Genomic DNA, 20,660 nt, shown 5'->3' on the forward strand with positions numbered 1-20,660 from the left:
ATTTAATACTGGCCTGGAGCATTTATGGGGATGAGAATGAAATCAAAGACCTACCCCTTTTATCCATGTATTAATGTCATGCATTTACCAAGGAGTGTGCTTTTGATCAGGCAGCTGTAACTATCATGTTGGCTTTTTGTAATAGAATGTTTGAATGAACCTGGGGGATGAAGGGAACAGATACAGCAGTGGGATTCAAATATGCGAACAACCGGTTCTCTGTGTGGATAATGTTTCTAGAAGACCGTTCTGGGCCTGGGCAAGAAAAAATTAGCTACCGGTTCTGTCGAACTGGTGTGAACTGGCTGAATTCCATCACTAAAGAGATGTTACCCAGGAAACAATCAGACAAGAGATGGAGCTCAATGCCCAGAGAAAAAAGCTTACGATGGAGCCACCCTGAGTAATCAGGAGGTTAAAATTGGAGGTGGCAAGTTTGTATCGTCAGACTTGTAAGATTCTGTTAATGTAGAATTACAATAAAGTAGGATTAGCTCATCTAGTCCAGGGTTTTTCAACCTTTTAACCCATTGTACCAATATCCGAGTACCACCAGTCACCCAGCAATGTGTCAAAAACTTGACCAAATGAAAAAGGAAAAAAATGATAAAGTACAGGTAGTCCTCGACTTCAACAATTCGCTTAGTGACTATTCAAAATTATAACGGTACTGAAAAAAGTGACATGACCATTTTTCACACTTATGACTGTTGCAGCATCCCCAGGGTAATGTGATTTACATTCAGATGCTTGGCAACGGATTCATACTGATTACATTCACAGTGTTCCAGGGTCATGTGATCACCTTTTGCAACTTTTTGACAAGCGAAGTCAATGGCGGGGGAGGCGTGGCCAGCTCATCACTCAGGTTGCGGGGTGCCTGTGGGGGGGAATCCGTGGGTTTTGGTGAGGGGTGGGACTGGGGTGGGTGCCTTCCTTCCCTCCCTCTCTCCCATTGTCCCTTCCTTCCTTCCTTCTTTCCTTCCTTCTTTCCTTTCTTCCTTTCTTCCTTCCCTTTCACTTTGTCCCTTCCTCCTTTCTTTCCTTCCTTCCTTCCTTCCTTCCTTCCTTCCTTCCTTCCTTCCTTCCTTCCTTCCTTCCTTCCTTCCTTCCTTCCCTCTTTGTCCCTTCCTTCCCTCCCTCCCTCCCATTGTCCTGCGCTACGCCGTCTAGACCTCCTGCCTGGTTTTGGCAGGCAGCGGAGCATTCTCACCACACAAGTGCCTGGGTGAAGTGAACTGGTGACATCATGGCCCTGCCTATGCGCGTGCAGAGGCAGAGGAAGCACTTGAAGATGGCCACCTCCAAGGTCCCTTCCAGCTCTGTTCTGATTGTATTGCATGAAAATGAAAGAGACTTTGCATTTCTTTAGGCCCAACAAGCAGAACCTCACTCGACAGGTAGCTAAGGTCACTGAACCTCACATCCACCAGGATTTAATGTGCTGCAGGAGCAATGAGCCCACCTCACAGGATCAATACTCAAATCTACGCCCTGTCAGAATAATTGATGCTGCAACAGCCCTGTAAACGCATGAAAGCCGATTCAGCTATTTTTTCTCCCATATAAATCACAAAGGTGTGAAACAATATCGAGGTTCTTCGGATTGGTGACTGACCGGACCAGATTACAGCCTCCTAACACCAGATCCTTTCCAAAACAACAGATCCCTTTAAGGCGAGGCAACCTCCACCGGGATCCTAATGCCAACAATTCCATGGGACGATTCCCACGTTGCTCAAAAAAGCAGCCATCACAACAGGTAGCTTAGGGCAAAGGAAGCCTCGAGACCTTACATTTAAGGCAGGTCTCTTCACAAAGAAGGAAACCCCAGATGCAGGGCAAGCCAGGGAAAAAGTGTGTGTGTGTGTGTGTGTGTGTGTGTGTGTGAATCCCTGGCAAGATTTCCTGCTTGCAGGGTCAGGTTGCTGCCCCTGCCCAGATGCCCTCGCCACCCCACAGCGTTTTTTTTACTAACCTGCTTTCAGCTGCATTCTGTTTCTCCATTTCCTTCTCAGCCTTCACCACATGTTTGTGGGACTATCGGTAAAAAAGAAAAAACGTTCCATGAGAGTTTCTAACTTCTTGCAAGATCTTGCAAGAAGTTAGAAACTCTCATGGAACTTTTTTTTTTGTCCCACAAACGCATGGCGAAGACTGAGAAGCAAATGGAGAAACGAAATGCAGCTGAAAGCAGGTTAGTAAAAAAAATGCTTGGGGGAGGCGAGGGCATCTGGGTGGGGGCGGCAACCTTACCCTGTGTAGCTTCAGCAGGTGTTCACCACCATGGACCCAGGCAATGCGTTGCGCAGCTCCAACTGAATCTCCACCTGAAGACTGCGTGAGGCTGCCTGCTATCCTAAGGCCGCCGCCAATCAACTGGAGCTGCGTGCTTTGATCCTGGGTTCTCAGTAGGACCCAGGCAATGTGCAGTTCCAGCTGACTTTACCACAGGCCTTCACCTCATCCACTTTTACACTTTTTTTTACAGTGCTGTTCAACCCGTCCTACACATACCACCTGCCAGGTGCCAACTTACCACTAGTGGTACGCATACCACCGGTTTAAAAGCCCTAATCTAGTTGGGTTTCCTGACTGTTTTACTTGGAAGAGCTGACAACATTTTTTATGTTTTTTTAGTAGACACAATTATTATTCAAAATTTCATTGCATTCTCTTTGTTATTTATATCATACAGCCTTTCATTAATTAGGTGTTATGCGACCTAATGGGTGAGTACATTGATATGAATTGAAAAATGCTTAAATGCACAGGAGTTATTTACAAAATGTCACAAACTGAATTTAAAGTCAGAAAAAAATTATAATGTAATACAATGCAAATACATTTTGGTAGAACTTATTTTTAACCTTTTCAGAATTTGAGAGTGTTGATTTGCTGTAACTAACACATTGAAGGGGTTTCTAGAACCTTTAATGACAAACAAAATGAATATTTGGTTTAATTACAAGTTCTGTTTTCAATATAAGTATTCTAATTTGTTTTTTTTTTAAAATAAAAATTATGAAAAGTATAGCACTCAGTGATTCTGATAGATTGAATGCATCTGTAAAATGTTTGTCCCACTATTTTTTCAATACTTATCTACTGTGGCTTACTCCCATTGGTGGGGGTGTCATATGGTTTGTAAGCATAATGTGTTGCAGTTTTTGAAATCTGCATTAGCGGCTTGACTTTTTTAAAAGTTCTGATGAATTGTTCTTAGAATAAAAAATAAAAAAAATAATTTGTGTTGTTTAGTGCTCAAGTCCTCAAACTTGCAATCTGTGCTAGAACCTTTTTTGATCATGCTGATATGTTATGGCCTCTGCAAACAATAACAAAAATGGATCTATCTGCTGCAGATGGTTCTAGTTATGAAATTTTTATGTCATACTTTCACAACTTGCCAAGGTTTTGAGGGTTTGTGTGTTGCATCTCATGGGAAACGCACTTGCTTCTACACAGAATCATTTCACTGACAGAATGAAATGGAAATCCTGAATGGTTGTGAAACACTTACACCATCTGATTTCTATAGGTCTACACTAGAAAGAACACAGTTGGTGTCCCAATGTTCCACTTCTACTTTGTCTTTGTGTGACTTTATGGCAAATTAGATTGCTTCTTGGAGTGCTTTTGTGTTCTATCTTGTGCTCTACACTTCATAAATCAGTTTTATATATTAGTAAAGATTATATCAGTTCACATCTTACCTTTATTCCTTGGCCAAGACTCTCCAGGGAATTAATATCCAGACCTTCCTTGCAAGCCTGTAAGCAGGAAATCACTTTCTGACTTTTAATTTTGCCTGGTCGTATGGTAAGACTGGCAAGACTGCCATGGAAATACTGAGCAAATCTGGGCTTTGTGACTTCTCCTCCTATTGAAAACGAACCACAAATTGTCATGTCATTCATACATGCAAATTTATTTAGGAATATCAGTATTTTCAGCTCTGTCATATACTGTATGTTTTAAACAATTTATGTTAACTGGGCTGCTATTCTTATCAACAAAGATGTAAGAAGAAAATGGCTTACACACTAATATTTTGGAGTCAAATAATTCTAATTATACTGTAGTTCTCTCATCATTTATTGCACATATTTTAGGTGTGAAAATATATCCTAGCCTGAAACATAGCATTTAAAAAAATCATTTTTGTAACATATGATGGAAAAACTGTTCAGTGTAGAAACAGAATAAATCCAACATCTCATTATGTTAAATATATACAGAGATTCATGTTCAATATAGTACAACAAAAAGCTGAAAATAGCATGCCAGATTTAAAAATAACACATCAGCCAAATCTAAACCAGGAATAGTAATCTAGATATGCTAAATTAACAAAATGTCCACCTATCAAATTTGCTTAGCTACAACCCCAATTTACATAATACTTCTATGCTTCTCTTTAATGTTCTTGAAATATAGATAAGGAAAAAATAAATAACCAGTTTCAGTAATATTGGTGTGAAAAAGTATACATTTACAGTGATTTGGGAACAGATTGGAAAGGTTTCTATGAATGTGCATGATTTCCACTCTCTTTTAACCTTCTGAGCAAGTGAATTCTTCAAGAGATTTTCAAAGGATCAAGATAATGACCAAAGACCAATGAGCGGAGCAGTGGTGGTGCAGTGGTTAAAATGCAATATTGCAGGCTGACTTTGCATACTGCCAGGAGTTTGATCCTGACCTGCTCAAGGTTGACTCAGCCTTCCATCCTTCCAAGATCAGTAAAATGAGAACCCAGATTAGTAGAGGCAATATGCTGGCATTGTAAACTGTTTAGAGAGTACTGTAAGGCACTATGAAGCAATATATAAGTCTAAATGCTAAGCGCTATTGCTAAGCGTATGAGGGAGGAAACATATAGAGGATATTTATGAAAGATAATAGTGGCAAAAAGTATTAATCTAAAATATGTTAAAATCAGTCACTTAGTACTAATTCCATGAGCTATAATTACATCTATGTTACAGTTCTGCTCTGTACTGAAATATTCCAGCAAAATAATTTCTGAAATTCATCAGAAGTTGCCACAGATTATATACTGGATTTTGTGGATTTTTAAACATTAAAATACTGTGACATATATTATGTATATATAAATATTAACAGTGAAATAGTTTTGCTTTGGAGAAAGAGGTCAAGTTCCAAAGAAATAGAATTCAGAATATCATGGCATCAGTTATTATAATTGACAACTTGATGATATGATCCTATTATTGTATTCACAAGTAGGATTATGCAGGCTATTAAGAAGGTTTCGCTCCTATTGCCAGGACAACTCCCTAACCACCAGTAAATCTAAATAAAAAATCATGGTGTTTGGAAAACATCATGAGAGACATAGATGGAAATTAGATGGTGAACCAATTGAACAGGTTAACACCTTTGTATACTTAGACATAACGTTTTCCAAGTCTGGATCTTGGGCTTGCCATCATCAATGGAGCACACTCAGAGCAAAGCCTCGTTTGAATCTGCTGCTTAAATTAAAGAATCATAGCTATCCAGGGTCCCAGGTCCCATTAATCAGAGTATATAAAGCTAAGGTTACTCCTCTGCTCTTGTATGGAGCAGACGTTTGGGTTATATATTCAATTACAACACTATAACAAATGGAGTCCCAGCACCTGAGATCTATTTTGGGCATAGATCTAAGAGCATCTGCTGCAGCAGTTAGAGCTAAACTGTGAATCTACACAATTCATGCTCTATCCAAAATTAGAACACATAATTACTAGCATAAAATTAATGAAATGGAGAGTGATAAACTCCCTAAGTTATGCCTACTAGAGCAGATAAAATTACAACCTCAAACTTCCTGGTTTGCTAAATTGACAAATTTTGTAAGAAGATAGATTGTAGGGGTGATAGTGAAATATAATTTTATCATATTTTATCTGTCTACATGTCATATTGCTGTATTTGATACTAATTTCATTTTTAAATGTATTTTATCTCAATTTCATTTTAAATTGTATTTTATTTCTATTTTATTTTAAATGGTATTTTAACCAATTCCATTTTAAATTGTTTTACTGCATTTTAGTATAACATGTGTTTGGAACTCTGCACTTTTATATGGTCCTTGAGCTAATCAATAAAGTAATTAATAGCATTTTCAAACATAATAGGAAAAAGCTGTATTAAAAGGTAATTGCATGGTATTGATCAACAGCAGTTTCTTCTAAATTCTGTTCTAAATACAACTAATGCAATGTAGTGGATGTGGATTGGCTGGGATTCAGATATCTAATTCAGATTGCCTTGGCCAAGTCTTTATTTGTTATGTCACAGGTTGAATAAATAACTTAATGTACTAAATGAGTAGCTGATAAAATTGTTGCTTGAGAAGGAGAAATTTGGAGAAGACTATTATAACATTTGACATCTTCCTAAAAAACTCTTGTATGATTTTTTTATTTTTTTTATTTTAATCCCATTTATATCCCGCCCTTCTCCGAAGACTCAGGGCGGCTTACAATCTAAGCACAAATCAAATGTACTTAGCAATATGTGTGACAATGATGTGTGATAACTCTTTAGTTTGTGGTACATTTTTCAGTGCAGTAGAAAACAAGCACAATTTTTAAATATCTTTAATTAATGTGTCTGTTTCATACAAAATATAATTTGGGCACCACTTGTATTTCATCTGAATAGCAAAAGAAATGGCTATGTTCAAATGCAAAAAAAAATTGGTTAGAGATAACTGACTTCTATTCTCCATTCAATCTTATTTATAGAGAGAGAAGATAGGCAGACAGACAGACATCCAGATATCTGAATGACAGAATAGCAGGTGGCAGTAATAATGTCTTCTCTTATAATATGGAACACTTTCAAAAATAAGCTGAAATTGTATGAAACTCATGTTTTCAAGCCAATAGATGAAATATCTGAAAATATGTAATTTTATGCCTAAAATTGATTTTATATGTGTATAGTAATCAATAGCACCTGAACTTGCTTAATTATGGTCTACTATATTTGGCTTTCTCTTATGTTTAGGATAGATTTACTTTTTATTACCTAAATAAAAAGCCAGTTTGGTCTAGAGCAGGGGTGTCAAACTGCCAGCCTGCAGGCCGGTTTCATTATACCGAAGCTGCATCCACCCCATTGCCAGCAATACAAAAAGAGTCGTGATACATCGTGACACGTCATGTGACGTGGCAAGTTTGACACCCATGGTCTAGAGCAGGGGTGTCAAACTGCCGGCCCATGGGCCAGATGCGTCATGAGGAAACCGTGCATAACCCATTGCTGGCAATGGGAAAAAAAGCTCTGATACATCACATGATGTCACGTGACATCACAAGTTTGACATGTCTGGTCTAGAGGTTAAGGAACCAGGCTAGAAACAGGAAGAGTGTGAGTTCTATTTCCATCTTAGACATGAAAGCCAATTGGGTGACTTTGGGCCAATTACTCTGTCTCAGCCAACTCACCTTATAGGGTTGTTGTGGGGAAAATAGGAGGAAGAAGAAGTTTTAGGAAAGAAGAAGCATTAGGAGGAAGAAGGAGCATTGCTGCCTTGAGTTATTTATAAAAATAATAAAGGCAGAATGGATAGGTGGATGAATGAATGAGTGAGTGCCAGTTTGTTGTTGTGGTTAAAAAGCAGGCTAGAAATTGGGAGACCATGAATTCTAGTCTTGTCTCAGGCATATATCCAGGTAGGTAAGGCATAGGAAGGAGGCAATGGTAAAACATTTCCAACCTTTTTCCGAGAAAGCTGCAAGACTTATTCTGGTAGTTACAGGAGTCAACAAGGATTCAAAGGCAAAACAAAAGCAAAGCCACTCACATTTAAGTGAGGTTCTTTATCTTCAAAATTCCTTTTAGTTAAACTTTTTGTTTTGTTCTTACCTCTAGGCAATTATTTTAATTCTTTTATGCTAATCTTTACACCTATAATTATATTTGCTTTGTGTTGATTAATGGCAGCAATTCATCTGATTTGAGTTTGGAAGGCAGTTTTATTTAATACAATAAAAATGTTTTGTTTTTTTATTTTTATACTACTATTGATTATCTTTTTCCTCTGAAACATACAAATTTTTCCTCCAGAAATGGCAAACCATGAAACTGCTTTCTCTGTTTATCCATTTTATTTCTATTGCTATTGTATTTTTTGATGTTCTAAAAAATGGCAATCAATGGACCCAAAAGTATATTTCAGGGAACAACCAACCAAGAAGAAAAGAATGAAGACAGGACTTCAAGTAAGGGATTAAGTTTTTAATGTGATCTGTCAGGGCATGCAGAAAAAAAGGAAGAAGGGAATAAAAATCTAATAACTAAAGAAACATTTCATGTTCAGTAAAATATTGTACATTATTCAGAATTCAACATTTTGGTTGTGGAATTCTTGAATTAAATATCAAGTTGAATATTATGCTTTGATTCAGTTTTCTGCCATTATTTTCTTATAGTTTGCCAAGTCCTCTTTATGTATAGGTGAAATCTCTTAGCAGAGAGTTCTATTCACTTAGGGTATGAACTGATAGTATGAAATAATCATAATAACCAGAGTTTAACAAAGAATACCATGTGAACTACACATAGTATTCCACCTATTCCACATGGTCAAGTGTCTTTGCATAGAATCAAATGCAATATGTAAAGAAAATCATTTGGTTTTGCATTCTAGCATTTTATTTTAATCTCTCTTCCCTTTGGGTTTGAATGTGTCTTTCTCAATCTCAGGTCTTCTACAAGAGGCCTGGGAACACAAAGTTTGTTAGTTGTTCCTAGCACTGTACTCTTGTGGACAAAAAGCTCTGATGTTCTTCTTGGAATCTGTTGGAGCCACTTTCCCAGCTTAGGAGTAATAGCCCCAAGTATTGTTGCCACCACTGGAACAATGTTGGCTTTTACTTTCTATATCATTTCAGGTTCCTTCTTCAGGTCCTGCTACTTCTCCAGTTTCTCATACTCGTTCTTCTCCTGATACTGCTGTCACTTGGCACCACTACATCTCTTACCACAGTTGTCTTCTGCTTCTTGTCTATCATCATGATATCTGGTTGATTGGTTAGTACTTGCCTGCCTGTCTGAATTTGGAAATCTCATAGGTTCTAAGCACTTCTATTGTCCATGATTTTCTGAAGAATCTCCCATCTGGACTTGAGAGGATCTATTGCATACATTGTACAGAGGTTCCTATACACAATGCCAGCTACTTGGTAGTATCATTCAATATGTTCCTGCCTGCATCTTATATCCTGCTACTATGTGTTGGACTGTCTCTGTTCTTTCTGTACCTTAGGTCCTGTCTAGAGTGGTAAACCCCTGCTTCTTTGGATCTTGTGCTTCAGTTCCTAATAGGATTTCTCAATGTCTGCCACTTCAACTATCTGTTAATGGTACATCTCATGCAGGGATTTGTCTTGCCATGGAAATTCCTCTGTTTGATTGTCTTCCCATGTCTGTTGCTATCTCAGGCATTCTCTTAGCAGCTCATCTTTGGATGCCAACTTACTGATGTCGTCTTCAATATTCTGGGCTTCATCCCAGACAGTAACTTTGACACTCAGTAGACCCCAGCTGTCCCCCCACTTTTTCTTCTTTTTTGCTGATGTACAATTTCTGGGTGTTGAACGGATATAGAAACCTCCACATATTGTGAGGAAATTCTGGCTCACTCCACTAGCAGTCTCTATGCCTTCCTTTGTTTAGCTAACAATACCATAAAGATATATGTTTTGGTGGCATGGATCTTATTATTCCCATTGAGTTGGCTTCTCAGGGCCTGTCTGTCCTAGGTAACTGGATAGAAACAACACCAGATGAGCTAAATCTATTTCACTGTAAGGCTATATTAACAGAATCTTGCAAGTCTGAAGTACAACTTCCTGCCCTCAGCTTTTCACTACTAGATCCATTAGGGTAGGTCCTTTTCTAGTTTCTTTCTTTGACTGTAAACTGACCACAGACTCATACCTCTCTTAGCTGGTAGGATGTAACTCCTTCCTCTTTTCCTCAAGTTTATCCATGCATTTCATTCCATTGTCTTATCCTTTGGTGGCAGTTGGTTTTTGCTGTCTTTCTTGTCTCCTCATTATGGTTCCTATCTTTCTGTGGGATACCAAGGTACTGTAGCTGGTCTGTATGCCTAGTATGTGGTCTGCTGGTAGTTCCATTGCATCAGTCTTAACTACTTTCCCTCTCTTCAAGCTACACTTTTTGAATCCATCTGGTGGTGGTACTATCTATTCCACATTGTTTTAATCTGACCAAAGTAGGCGGTGATCCAGCTATATCCACAGCATTTTGCTTGTCTAATAATTTAATCACTTTATTAAAGAAGTCAATAAGGTTTATCTGGCATGTTCTGTTTCTAACAAACCCATGCTGGCTTCTAGTGATTGTTATGTTCACTTTTAGGCACTCAAAAATCTGCTGCTTGATTGTCATTTCTAGGATTTTCCCAAGTATTGATGTGAACCTAACTGATCTATAGTTTCCTGGATCCATTTTTCTTCCCCTTTTGAAGGTTAGAATCACATCAACTCTCTTCCGGTTCCAGATAAGTCTTAGGAGCTAGGGCTAGGAATTCCAATTTTCAGTCAGATTTGAGATATAAATTCCCTCAACTCCCTTTTTGTGTGCAGTGGGTCAAGAGAGTTTTTATTACTTAAGAATCTTTCACAGCTCAGTCAAGATAACACTTTCCTACAATTCAGATGGAGGAGCATAGATTGATTCACAATGTTTCCACTTGTCCTCAGCCTCCTGAAGATGGCAGGAGTGAGGATAATTACATGAAAATTCAAAATTCTTTCCATCTATCCATACATTCTTCTTTACATATGCTTGACCAGAAGTGCAAAGCCAGAGGTGATATCATTTCAAAATAAATAACAGGTATGAGACTAACTAAGATGTTACAACTTATTAACTATAGCACATGATTGTCCAGCACTTAGTTTCTAATTAGCTGACTTTTTGAAACATGAGAGGAAAATGGAAAGAATGTAATACTATAGTCATTAACCAAATATAATCAACATCACCACCATCATCATATAATGAATAGGAATTAATAATGTTTTGATAGCTTTTTGTAATATAGTATTCTTCATGTGATTTGGGATTGCCAGAACTCATTAAATCACCCTCCCCAAAAAAGTGATTGAAAATTAACCTGGATAGAAATGGATGTTTCAATTCCAATACATATACAGAGTCAGGTTGTGGAAGGTGCTTTATTACATTAAGAACAATTATCTTTGCTTCCATAGTAAAATGTCATATGTACATAAATAAAATTCAACATAAAACAAGCTACATTAGAGCCACACACTTTAGGAACTACAGTACATGATTTCACAGTTCATATATATCTTCTTGAATTCAAACTGTTAAGTCACACTAAGCTAACACCAAACAAATCACAGTATATGAATTAAGTGAAAGAAAGCAATGAGAGAGGATCATCAAGCTATTTAATTAATGATGTAATAGTAGTAAAAGAAAAGTATGGAAAATGAATCAAAATAAAACATAACTAGTTAATTAATTATTTGGAATGGAATAGGGCAACAGTTTTTAGTCAGGTAATTGTTAACAATTTGCAAGACAGCACAGTGTATAATAAATGAAACATAATTTCTAATTCCAGGTTTCTATTTCTAAAGTAGAAAAGGTCTGGGATTTTATAGATTATTGGAAGAATAGAGCTGAAAGAGTAGACACACACACAAACACACACACAGAGTACTATTTTCTTGCTGCATTGAGATTATCTAAATTGTTCAATAAATGCTTGTTTTCTAAAAATAAAATTATATTACTTTTTTGCATGGGCAGGGTCTGCATTTCTACATCAAACTTTACAAAGGTCTAAATGCAGAGAGAACATTCCTCAGCTGGCGTCTAAACTATGATTTCATTAAATACAACCCTCTATTTAATAGAAATATCAATACAGTCAAATTTCAATTTAAGCATTCAAATTAATATAATTACCTTGCCAACAGGCACCAACAGTGAGTTGCATTGCTATGTGTGATGGATGAATAGGCCAGTCATTAGTTACAAGATATGGTTCATATGTTGTACCATCCATATACAAGGTAGCTACTGGGAACTCAACGTTGACAACATAGTAGTGCCATTCTTTATCACAAATCTAAAGAATAGAAGAAAAGGAAAGAAAATATTACCTAGCTTCATGAACAAAGTTTGGGAGATGATAAACCAAAACAAATGAATTTTGCTATACTTTAAACTGGAGAGGACTTTTATGGTCCTGTTACACTTTTATGTTTATAGCATACAATATTTATTTCAGAATTCCTTTTTGCATAAAAAGTGTAAATACATATACGATTTGATCAAATGCTGTGTGATTTAGCCACATATGCATGATTGTTCCCCCCCAAGTATATGCTGTTATAAAATATAGTGCAGCAACTGGAAGAAATAACTAAGTAGATTTGTTCCTAGGGATTTTATTAGTATTCACTTCCTATGCAGAATGAACACCAATAGGAAAGAAAGAAAGGCTCCATCTCTTTCTCCCCTTCTCAAATATCCATCCATAAATATTAGAACAGTTTTCTCAGAGGTAATAATATCTATATTAAAGGGCAGGTATAATTTCAATCTATAAGCTAGGGATAAGTAACAGTACAACCACCATTTCTCTAATACAACATGAAGGCTCACTATAATTTTCTTCACAATTTGGCAACAGCTGGTTACCTAAAGAATCTATTCAGATGGATTTGTTTAGTTATAATTCATGATATCTATTTGTTTAAAATGCTATAAAATTGCAAGCAGAGGGATAATTAAAAACATAGCTGTCATTATCTGTAAACTAATAGCTATAATCTATTAATTGTTACTGTAGCTATGACTCTATTCCATCAATTAGATTTCTTTAAATTCTTTTGCTGTCAGACTGTATTTAGAATACCGGGTCCAGGTCTGGGCACTGCATTTTAGGAAGGACTTTATCACACTTGACAATATCCAGAGGAAAACAACTAATATTGTAAGGACTTGGAAGGGAGAAATTATAAGGAGCTGGGTGTGTATAGAGACATAACTTTCTTCAAGCTGCCATGTAGAATGTGGGGTAGAATAACTTAAGAGTTGTTTCACGTCACAAGACAAGATAGAAGGATTTTAAAATGACTAACATGCAGATTTCAGGACACCAGGAAAAGTTCTTAACAGCAAGATCTGCTCAGAAACAGAACAGACCATCTCAGCTAGTGGTAGATTCTTCTTTACTAAATTATTTAAACAGATGCCAGATTTGTCAGGTATAATATAGTTGTGGTTTCCTGCACCAGGTAGGAAATTGGACTCAAGGATCTCTGAAGCCCTTTGCAAACTATATATTCCATGATTTTTTAAAAAAAATAGCAGCTCATTTCACAAGATCATACAGTTTTCATCAAAGATCAGTCACCTGAGATAAAACAACTTTATGCAAGATCTAGCTCAGGGGTTCTTTTTGTTTTTTACTTATATTGATGCAGATCCCTGTGCTATACACATATTGCTAGAGTGGTGTGTAGTTGATTCTCTCCATTGAAATGGTATCACAGAAGCATTTAAATGTGTAACCATATTAGGGTATTTTTATCACCATCACTCTATTCATTTGTTGACATCCTTTGTTCTAGATTTTAGGCATCCTGATTTAGTGTATAATAAACATGTAAAGGAAGACGATGAGTGAAGCCTGAAACATCTGCTATCCCTTGGTCACCTTATTTGTTCCCATCCACACATGGTCTGAGGCAGACACTAAGTCTATAGGGCACTTCAATTCCAGAAACTTGATTCAAAAACTCTTTTGAAGTAAATCATTACAGATAGTCCTGAGGTTAAGACAGCAATTAGGATTTGAATTTCTGTCACTAAGTGATACAATTGTAAAGAACGATGTCATGTTACCAGTTAGCATTCCTGTCTGCTGTCTTAACTGGATGCTTGGATCATTGACCAAAGATCTCATGTGACAATGATATGAGTAGAAGTGAGAATTTCAGGTCAGCAAGTGAGAGCTGTTGGAGAGAGCTATGGGCAGGGAAGTGCTATAGGCACATGTTATGGATCAAAGGCAGGTATGTGGGTCCTTACAACATGTGCTATGGAGTATGGGCAGGTGTGCAGAAGCCAATGGCAAGAACAATGGTGCATAGATGGTTGCTGAATGAGTTGTCATAACCCAAAAGCTATTTGTAAATTGAACTAGTGTTTACTGCTAAAGTATCAAGTTGGGACAGCAGTTTGGATCTCTCTGATCCAAATATTGAAAAGGGACTCTGACCACTGAATTAAAGAGTCTGCCCAAATTAAATCAGCCTGCATCAACATTATAATTCAAGGCATGGGGAAGAAGAAGTAAATATGAGCACTAGAATAATTTATGTTGAGGCAACACCAGTGGTAATGCCAAAACACTTATAAAAGCCTAAAATGGACTATTTGTAAGCTGTATCACATGTTTCAGAAGTTGTGCAATCATTTTAGAAAGTCTGCGTTGACACTAAGATTATTAGCACCAACATGTGAAGTATAAGCAAATAAAAATCACCCTTTTTTCTACAATACCAATATTTATACCCTCTTCATGCTACACTTCAATTTCCAAAATTATAGCATTAGTTTCAGACATCTGAATGTCATTAAGGAAATCACCTTGTATATTTATTATCTCAGAGACTTTTCATGAAGAATCCCAGGCAGATTGATAGTTTTATCCTACATGCAAGCAATTACTGCTTGGCTCTGGCAAATTAAGAAAGCTTTGAGTCATCACACTGATGATGTTACTTAGCTGGGCAATGAAACATCTGTAAGTAAATAACAAAGCTCAGAGAGCACTAAACAATACAGTTCAACCTTGAACTACATATATGTTCTTCTATTAAAATTCTGGATAGTTGAAAGGACTAAGACTGGAGCACAGAAACAATTATTATTCATGATAGTAGACACAGAAATATTTTCTCTTGCTCTCTCACTCACACATCAATGACATACAGAAAAAGAACCAAGTGCAATGGTTGATGTGTTGGGCTACAAACGGGAAAGTGTGGGTTTCAATTTTTTCTAAGGCATGGAAGCTGGCTGGGTGACTTTGAAGCAGTCAATTTTTTTCAGCCCAACCAAGTTAACCAGTGATTTCTGTGGGAAAATAAGAGGAGGGACCATTATAGACATTGTCATTAGTTGTACAAAATATATAAATCATACCTACGCATATATACATACTCAGATACACACACACACACACACACACACACACACCAACTGGCAGGTCTGTTTTAGAGCTCACAGAGAGTTTAATGCTGGTACGGAAAGAACTATCAGTGGGTGAGGTTAGCTAGATATGCCATCTGTTCTTATTTATTCTTTTACAATGATTGTATTCTATTTTCATTTTATTGGTATTATTGTACATTGTCCAGAGTCAGCTGGAGTCTGGACAGTAAACTGTATAAAATTAAATTAAACTGCTTCATGGGAACAGGGTTTTGGAAGGATGTAGTTAGGCTGCTGAATTATTGAAGAATGAAGGTTTGCTAATGGGATGATGATGTGTGAGATGGTATACATAGAACTAAAAGATGAGAACAGCAATGAAGAAGCATTGAGAATGAAAGAAAGGAATTTCTGATAGGAATCAAAGATTTGAGATGAGATCGGCAGTGAATCTGACTGTCAGTGAAGGAATAAAAGCTAGCATTTGGCAGGCCAATGGCACTAGTAGTGAAGGGAGTGAATAGGGAAAGGTGCCTCTATCACCTTCATTGCTATAGCTAATGCTACTTTTGTTGCTGCCTCTGTCACTGGACTGGGTGACTGTGGAAGGCCAGAACAAGTAGAAGTAGCACTGGTTATTGTCTGTTCACTCAAGGCCAACAGAGAGTTGTGCATATTAATGCTAAATTGTCATTGCTGGAATGCTGCTGATGCTATGGAAACTGGAGACAAGCAACTAGAATCAAGCTATTCGTCTCTAGCTCAACTGACATTCATTATCATAAGTTGGATCTATTTTTTTTATCTTGGAGCAATGGTGATGAAATATATTGTCATCTGCCCTTTGCCATGTTAGCTTACTTCCTAGATTACATTCGCTTTGTCAATATCCTAGACTTCTGCAAAGGTGACAGTGTGATTAAAATATTCTGCCCCAGTCACCTAATGGATCTTGTTGGTTTTCAGTGAGCACTTGAGATTTATTTCAGTGATCTGGCAAGCAATTTCTTCCTGTGCTTTGTGGAACCCAGGAGATTGAATGGCCTTGCTTTCTGTGCTGATTTCTGATGACACTAATCAATACAGGAAAGGACACTCCATTCATTATTCCCCTTTTTTCAAAATTTGTGCAGTTAATTTCATAGCTCAAAAAGTACATCAAAAGTGAGTAAATGTGAACAGTCTCAAAAATGTGAATTAAGTAATGTCTAGGCCAGGGGTCGGTAACCTAAAAAAGGAAAAGAGCCACCGGGAACCGGTTCCATCACAAATTAAAAAAACTGGGAGCCGCGTGCGCATGTCCATGCACGCGCATGTGCAAAAAACATTTTGCACATGCACAAAACGTTTTTTTGCGCATGCGCGGACGCACGCGGTTGCCAATTTTTTTAAAAAGTGAGATGGAACCAGTTCCCGGTTGCCCGACGGCGACGGCCCGTCTGCAAAGCTGCCGCTTTCGGCAGCTTTGCAGACGGGCCACGGAAGCTTCCTCAAAGAGCGGCACCACTGCCCGTTCGCCCGGAGGTACGCGCGCACCTCTCCAAAGGTTTGGGGAGGTGCGCGCGCACCTCCGGTCATTCGGAGAGGTGCGCGCGCACCTCTCGGAACGGGCCGCGGCGTCGCTCTTTGAGGAAGCTGCCGTGGCCCATCTGCAAAGGTGCCACTTTCGGCAGCTTTGCAGACGGGCCGCGGCAGCTTCCTCAAAGAGCAATGCCGCGGCCCGTTTGCGCGGAGGTACGCGCGCACCTCTCCAAAGGTTTGGGGAGGTGCGCGCGCACCTCTCCAAACAGGCGGTGCCACTCTCCATTTGGAGAGGTGCGCGCGCACCACTGCCCGTTCGAAGAGGTGCGCGCGCACCAGGCGGCTGGGAGCCGCAGGAGACGGCTCAAAGAGCCGCATGCGGCTCCGGAGCCGCGGGTTGCCGATCCGTGGTCTAGGCTATATGAATGTTCATGTAGTGTTTTTTAAAAGAAAAATCACAAATTGATAAAGAGACTTGATAGTAACTGACAGAATTCATCTACTGGAACAAGCATGCTGATCCTTTATTACTTATTGTATGTTTCCTAAAAGCTTAATGAGAATGCTCTGAGATGCTCTTATTTTTCACACATTTCCTTTCTTTTTTTACTGGAAAATTTGCTAGTCATGTGTCCTGAAAAACTCCTGGGATGCTGCTGTAGCCTTGTGAAGTTTCAACCTTCTGACAGGCAAGTTCAACACCAAGGATTTAAATAATTAGAGGTTACATGGGGAAAAATAAAGGTATAGATACAGAAAATACCATACAGTATCTAGGAAATGCAATGACTTGCTTTGTTGGTAGGAGAGGTTGACAGGGTGCTGAAAAGGGACAATTCTGCCTTTCTGTATCAATTCTGTATAAATCTGGAGTAATAAGTGTGCTAAGGAAGGAATGTTGAAAGCAAGTAACTGATACAGTGAGTATGAATGACAAAAGCATTTGCTAAAAGAAAATATTTGAATGTAGCTATGTAGTTCTATTGCTTGTCAAGCATTGGATATGCTTTTCAAAATATAAACTCTCAGGTAAAATGCAAAATGCACAGGAAAAACATTTTCTAAAGGGAACAAATAGATACCACAATTCTAAATGTAATCCAATCATTCCAAGAAGCCAAATTCAGAAAATGTGGTTGCTGAGGCTGGCAGAGAAGTGGAAGAAAAGGTCTGATGACAGATTTCATTCTCCCAAGCTCAAAGCCCTGTACTTGAGTGGGTGTACTAGTTTTACAGTCTCGGATAATGGAACCCATATGGAAGATGCATTCATTGAATTGAATTTCTGAAATATTTGGCCAACAAAATATGAAGTGAGAATTGAATTCCAGTTTTCCCATTTGTAGTAATTTTTCTTCAATAATTTTGTTAACTGTTTGTATGGTGAAAGGATTTGATGGTGACATCACCATTGCCTGGGGGATGCCCAGAGTTGGGGGCTTCTTTCATGTCCTCGTGAAGTTGCCCACTGAAGTGGTATCCATTATTCTACTCCCGGTCACCCACTTTTGAATTGCTGGGTTGGCAGAAGCTACAGCATGTAATAGGAGCTCACCCAAACCCACAGCAACAATGGGTCTCAAACATGAGCCTATTGATTGTCAGCCCAACATTCTAATCTTGTGAGCCACTACACTTTTATTTGCTTAACTGTATTTATTAAATTCTACATAGTTATACATCAAAAGTCTTTTATTGGGTAACATCCAATGTCATACAAGTGGATTTCTCCTTTTGGAAATTGGTTCTTCCTTGCTTTACAAGGCAGGCAACCTACTGAGACAGAGGCAGTACTGCCTGATCTTCCTATAAAATAATCTCTAAAATTTGGGAGCTCCAGGACAAGGAAAAAAAGAGACAGTAATTCTGCTTATGCAACTTACTTCCTCACCTGCCTTTTTTTTCTTCCTGAAATATATGACATTAGTGGCAAGACAATAGGATAAAATAATAGATTTTCCCTTTGACCTATCTATAGATAGGGCTGTGTTTCACATATCAGCAAAACTCTGATTTTTCATTTAATACCCTTCTTGCTGACTTTTCCAGTTATTTCTTTTCAAAAGTTCTGCATCACTGCAGCCTATTATACACTTTTTGCACTTTAAGTCGTTATTTCTGATCAAGATGATAATGAAAGAGACTAGAACAGTCCATTTACAGCAAAGTGAAATCAAAAGCAAGCACAGACCTCTGACTTTCTTGAATACTAATAGCTGCTTTAAAGGCTCATACCTCCTGATATTACCCTTGAGGCAGTGGTGGGATTCAAATATGTGAACTACTGGTTCTTTATCAGGATGCTGCTTCTGGAAGTCCATTCTGGTCCTGGGCAACAAAAAATTAGCTACCAGTTCCACCAAACTGGTGTGAATTGGCTGGATCCCACCAATATGAACATGAATGAGATTATTTCAGAAAATAGCAGTGCCTTATGACATTGCAGGGGAAAAAGCAATGCTATCTTATTTAATTTGTTTCTTTTTTAATATATCTAGAACACTTCTGTATACTCAGATGAGAAGCATGGAAATGATGGAACACTAAAAGTGTCTTTCTTCTTTATGAGAATTCAGGACTAAGATTTGCCTTTTTTTCTAGAATAAATATTATACCTAATGACATAAGCTCGTTGCCTCAACAAGGTACACTTACAGAATTTATCATGCAATGTACTGTACCCTCGACACCCATTTACCTTCATTTTCCTGTGTAATCTGTAGTACAACACAAGTCAGAAGGATCATGTATGAATCTTCACCAATAGTGGAGATTTTAAATTGATGAGTTGAATTTCAATTTATTATTATTTATTTATTAAATTTTTATACCGCCCTTCTCTCGAAGGACTCAGGGCGGTGTACAGGGCAATAAATATTAAAAAGCAAAGTACAAAAGTTAAAAAACAATTAAATAATTTATGCCCGATCTATACAATAGTTAAAACCATATTAAAAACCCAACTCCAAACCCATCAGACCAGTCCGGATTGCTCAAATAAATAAGTTTTTAGATCCCGCCGGAAGGAGCGAAGGTCGGGGGCCATCCGGAGCTCAACCGGCAAGCGGTTCCACAGGTCTGGCGTGCCCACAGAGAACGCCCTCCCCCTGGGGGCCACCAATTTCAGTTCTCTGTTGAATTTCAAGATATCACCACTGTGAAAAATTAGTTAATTCAGGTACCATATTTTTATTTAACTGCAAGGGATGGAACAACACCATAAGTTAGGACAATTTTTCTTTGATCCTTTACTGGAGGGCATTAGGATTATCCTCTCAGCCACAACACGGAGATCAAGCATTCTGCTCAGCTACTCAAGAAGACCCATGCTCTCTAAATCTGCCTCTGAGTCTGTCACATCTTTGCAGAGAATATCTTATTTTGTATTTTGTGATGTATTTGAAGCTGTGAAGCTGCTCAGCTAACAGGATCTGTGCTAGAAAGAAACAGATGGCTGGAAAGAACAAGACTGTGTGTATTTGAGAACCTGAAAAGTGCTATTTTGTGAATGAAAAGGAGACTCTCTGGTCAGCTCAAGCACTGAAAAACAATGCCCTGTTGAGTCTCCCAATGATGTACTTGGATGGGGATAGAAAACAAAGAATTTGCCAATGGAAACAGAATGATCAAAGAGATTATGTAATAAGCTATAGAAAGGGAACTGACTTGATTTTTAAAAATATTTTGAAACAAAGATTGGAATCTTCATGTACTGTATCATTAAAAGGAAATATAATAACTTCAAAAAATGTGCCCAAGGAAATGGATCAATGTGACAATTATATCAATAAACCCTGAAATGTGAATATTAAGTTAATGTGATATGGGGGAGAAATAAATTGGTGAATAATGTATCCTATCAGACAAGGATTCTATACCCTAAT

At 37.9% G+C, this 20,660-nt stretch overlaps 1 protein-coding gene across 1 annotated transcript in view; it reads right to left on the reverse strand.

Annotated features, from left to right (window-relative positions):
• Positions 1 to 20,660, reverse strand: part of CLSTN2 (calsyntenin 2) — a gene marked incomplete at both ends in the record, with an annotated part of 273,204 nt that overhangs the window by 18,189 nt on the left and 234,355 nt on the right. Inside the window, 2 exons of the mRNA XM_081328917.1 lie at positions 3,717 to 3,883; positions 11,995 to 12,157. Of these exons, the coding sequence (XP_081185043.1) occupies positions 3,717 to 3,883; positions 11,995 to 12,157 (330 nt within the window). The remainder of the gene's footprint in view (positions 1 to 3,716; positions 3,884 to 11,994; positions 12,158 to 20,660) is intronic.

Source organism: Vipera berus (assembly GCF_964194415.1).
Source record: "Vipera berus genome assembly, chromosome: 5".
NCBI classification, from domain to species: Eukaryota; Metazoa; Chordata; class Lepidosauria; order Squamata; family Viperidae; genus Vipera; species Vipera berus.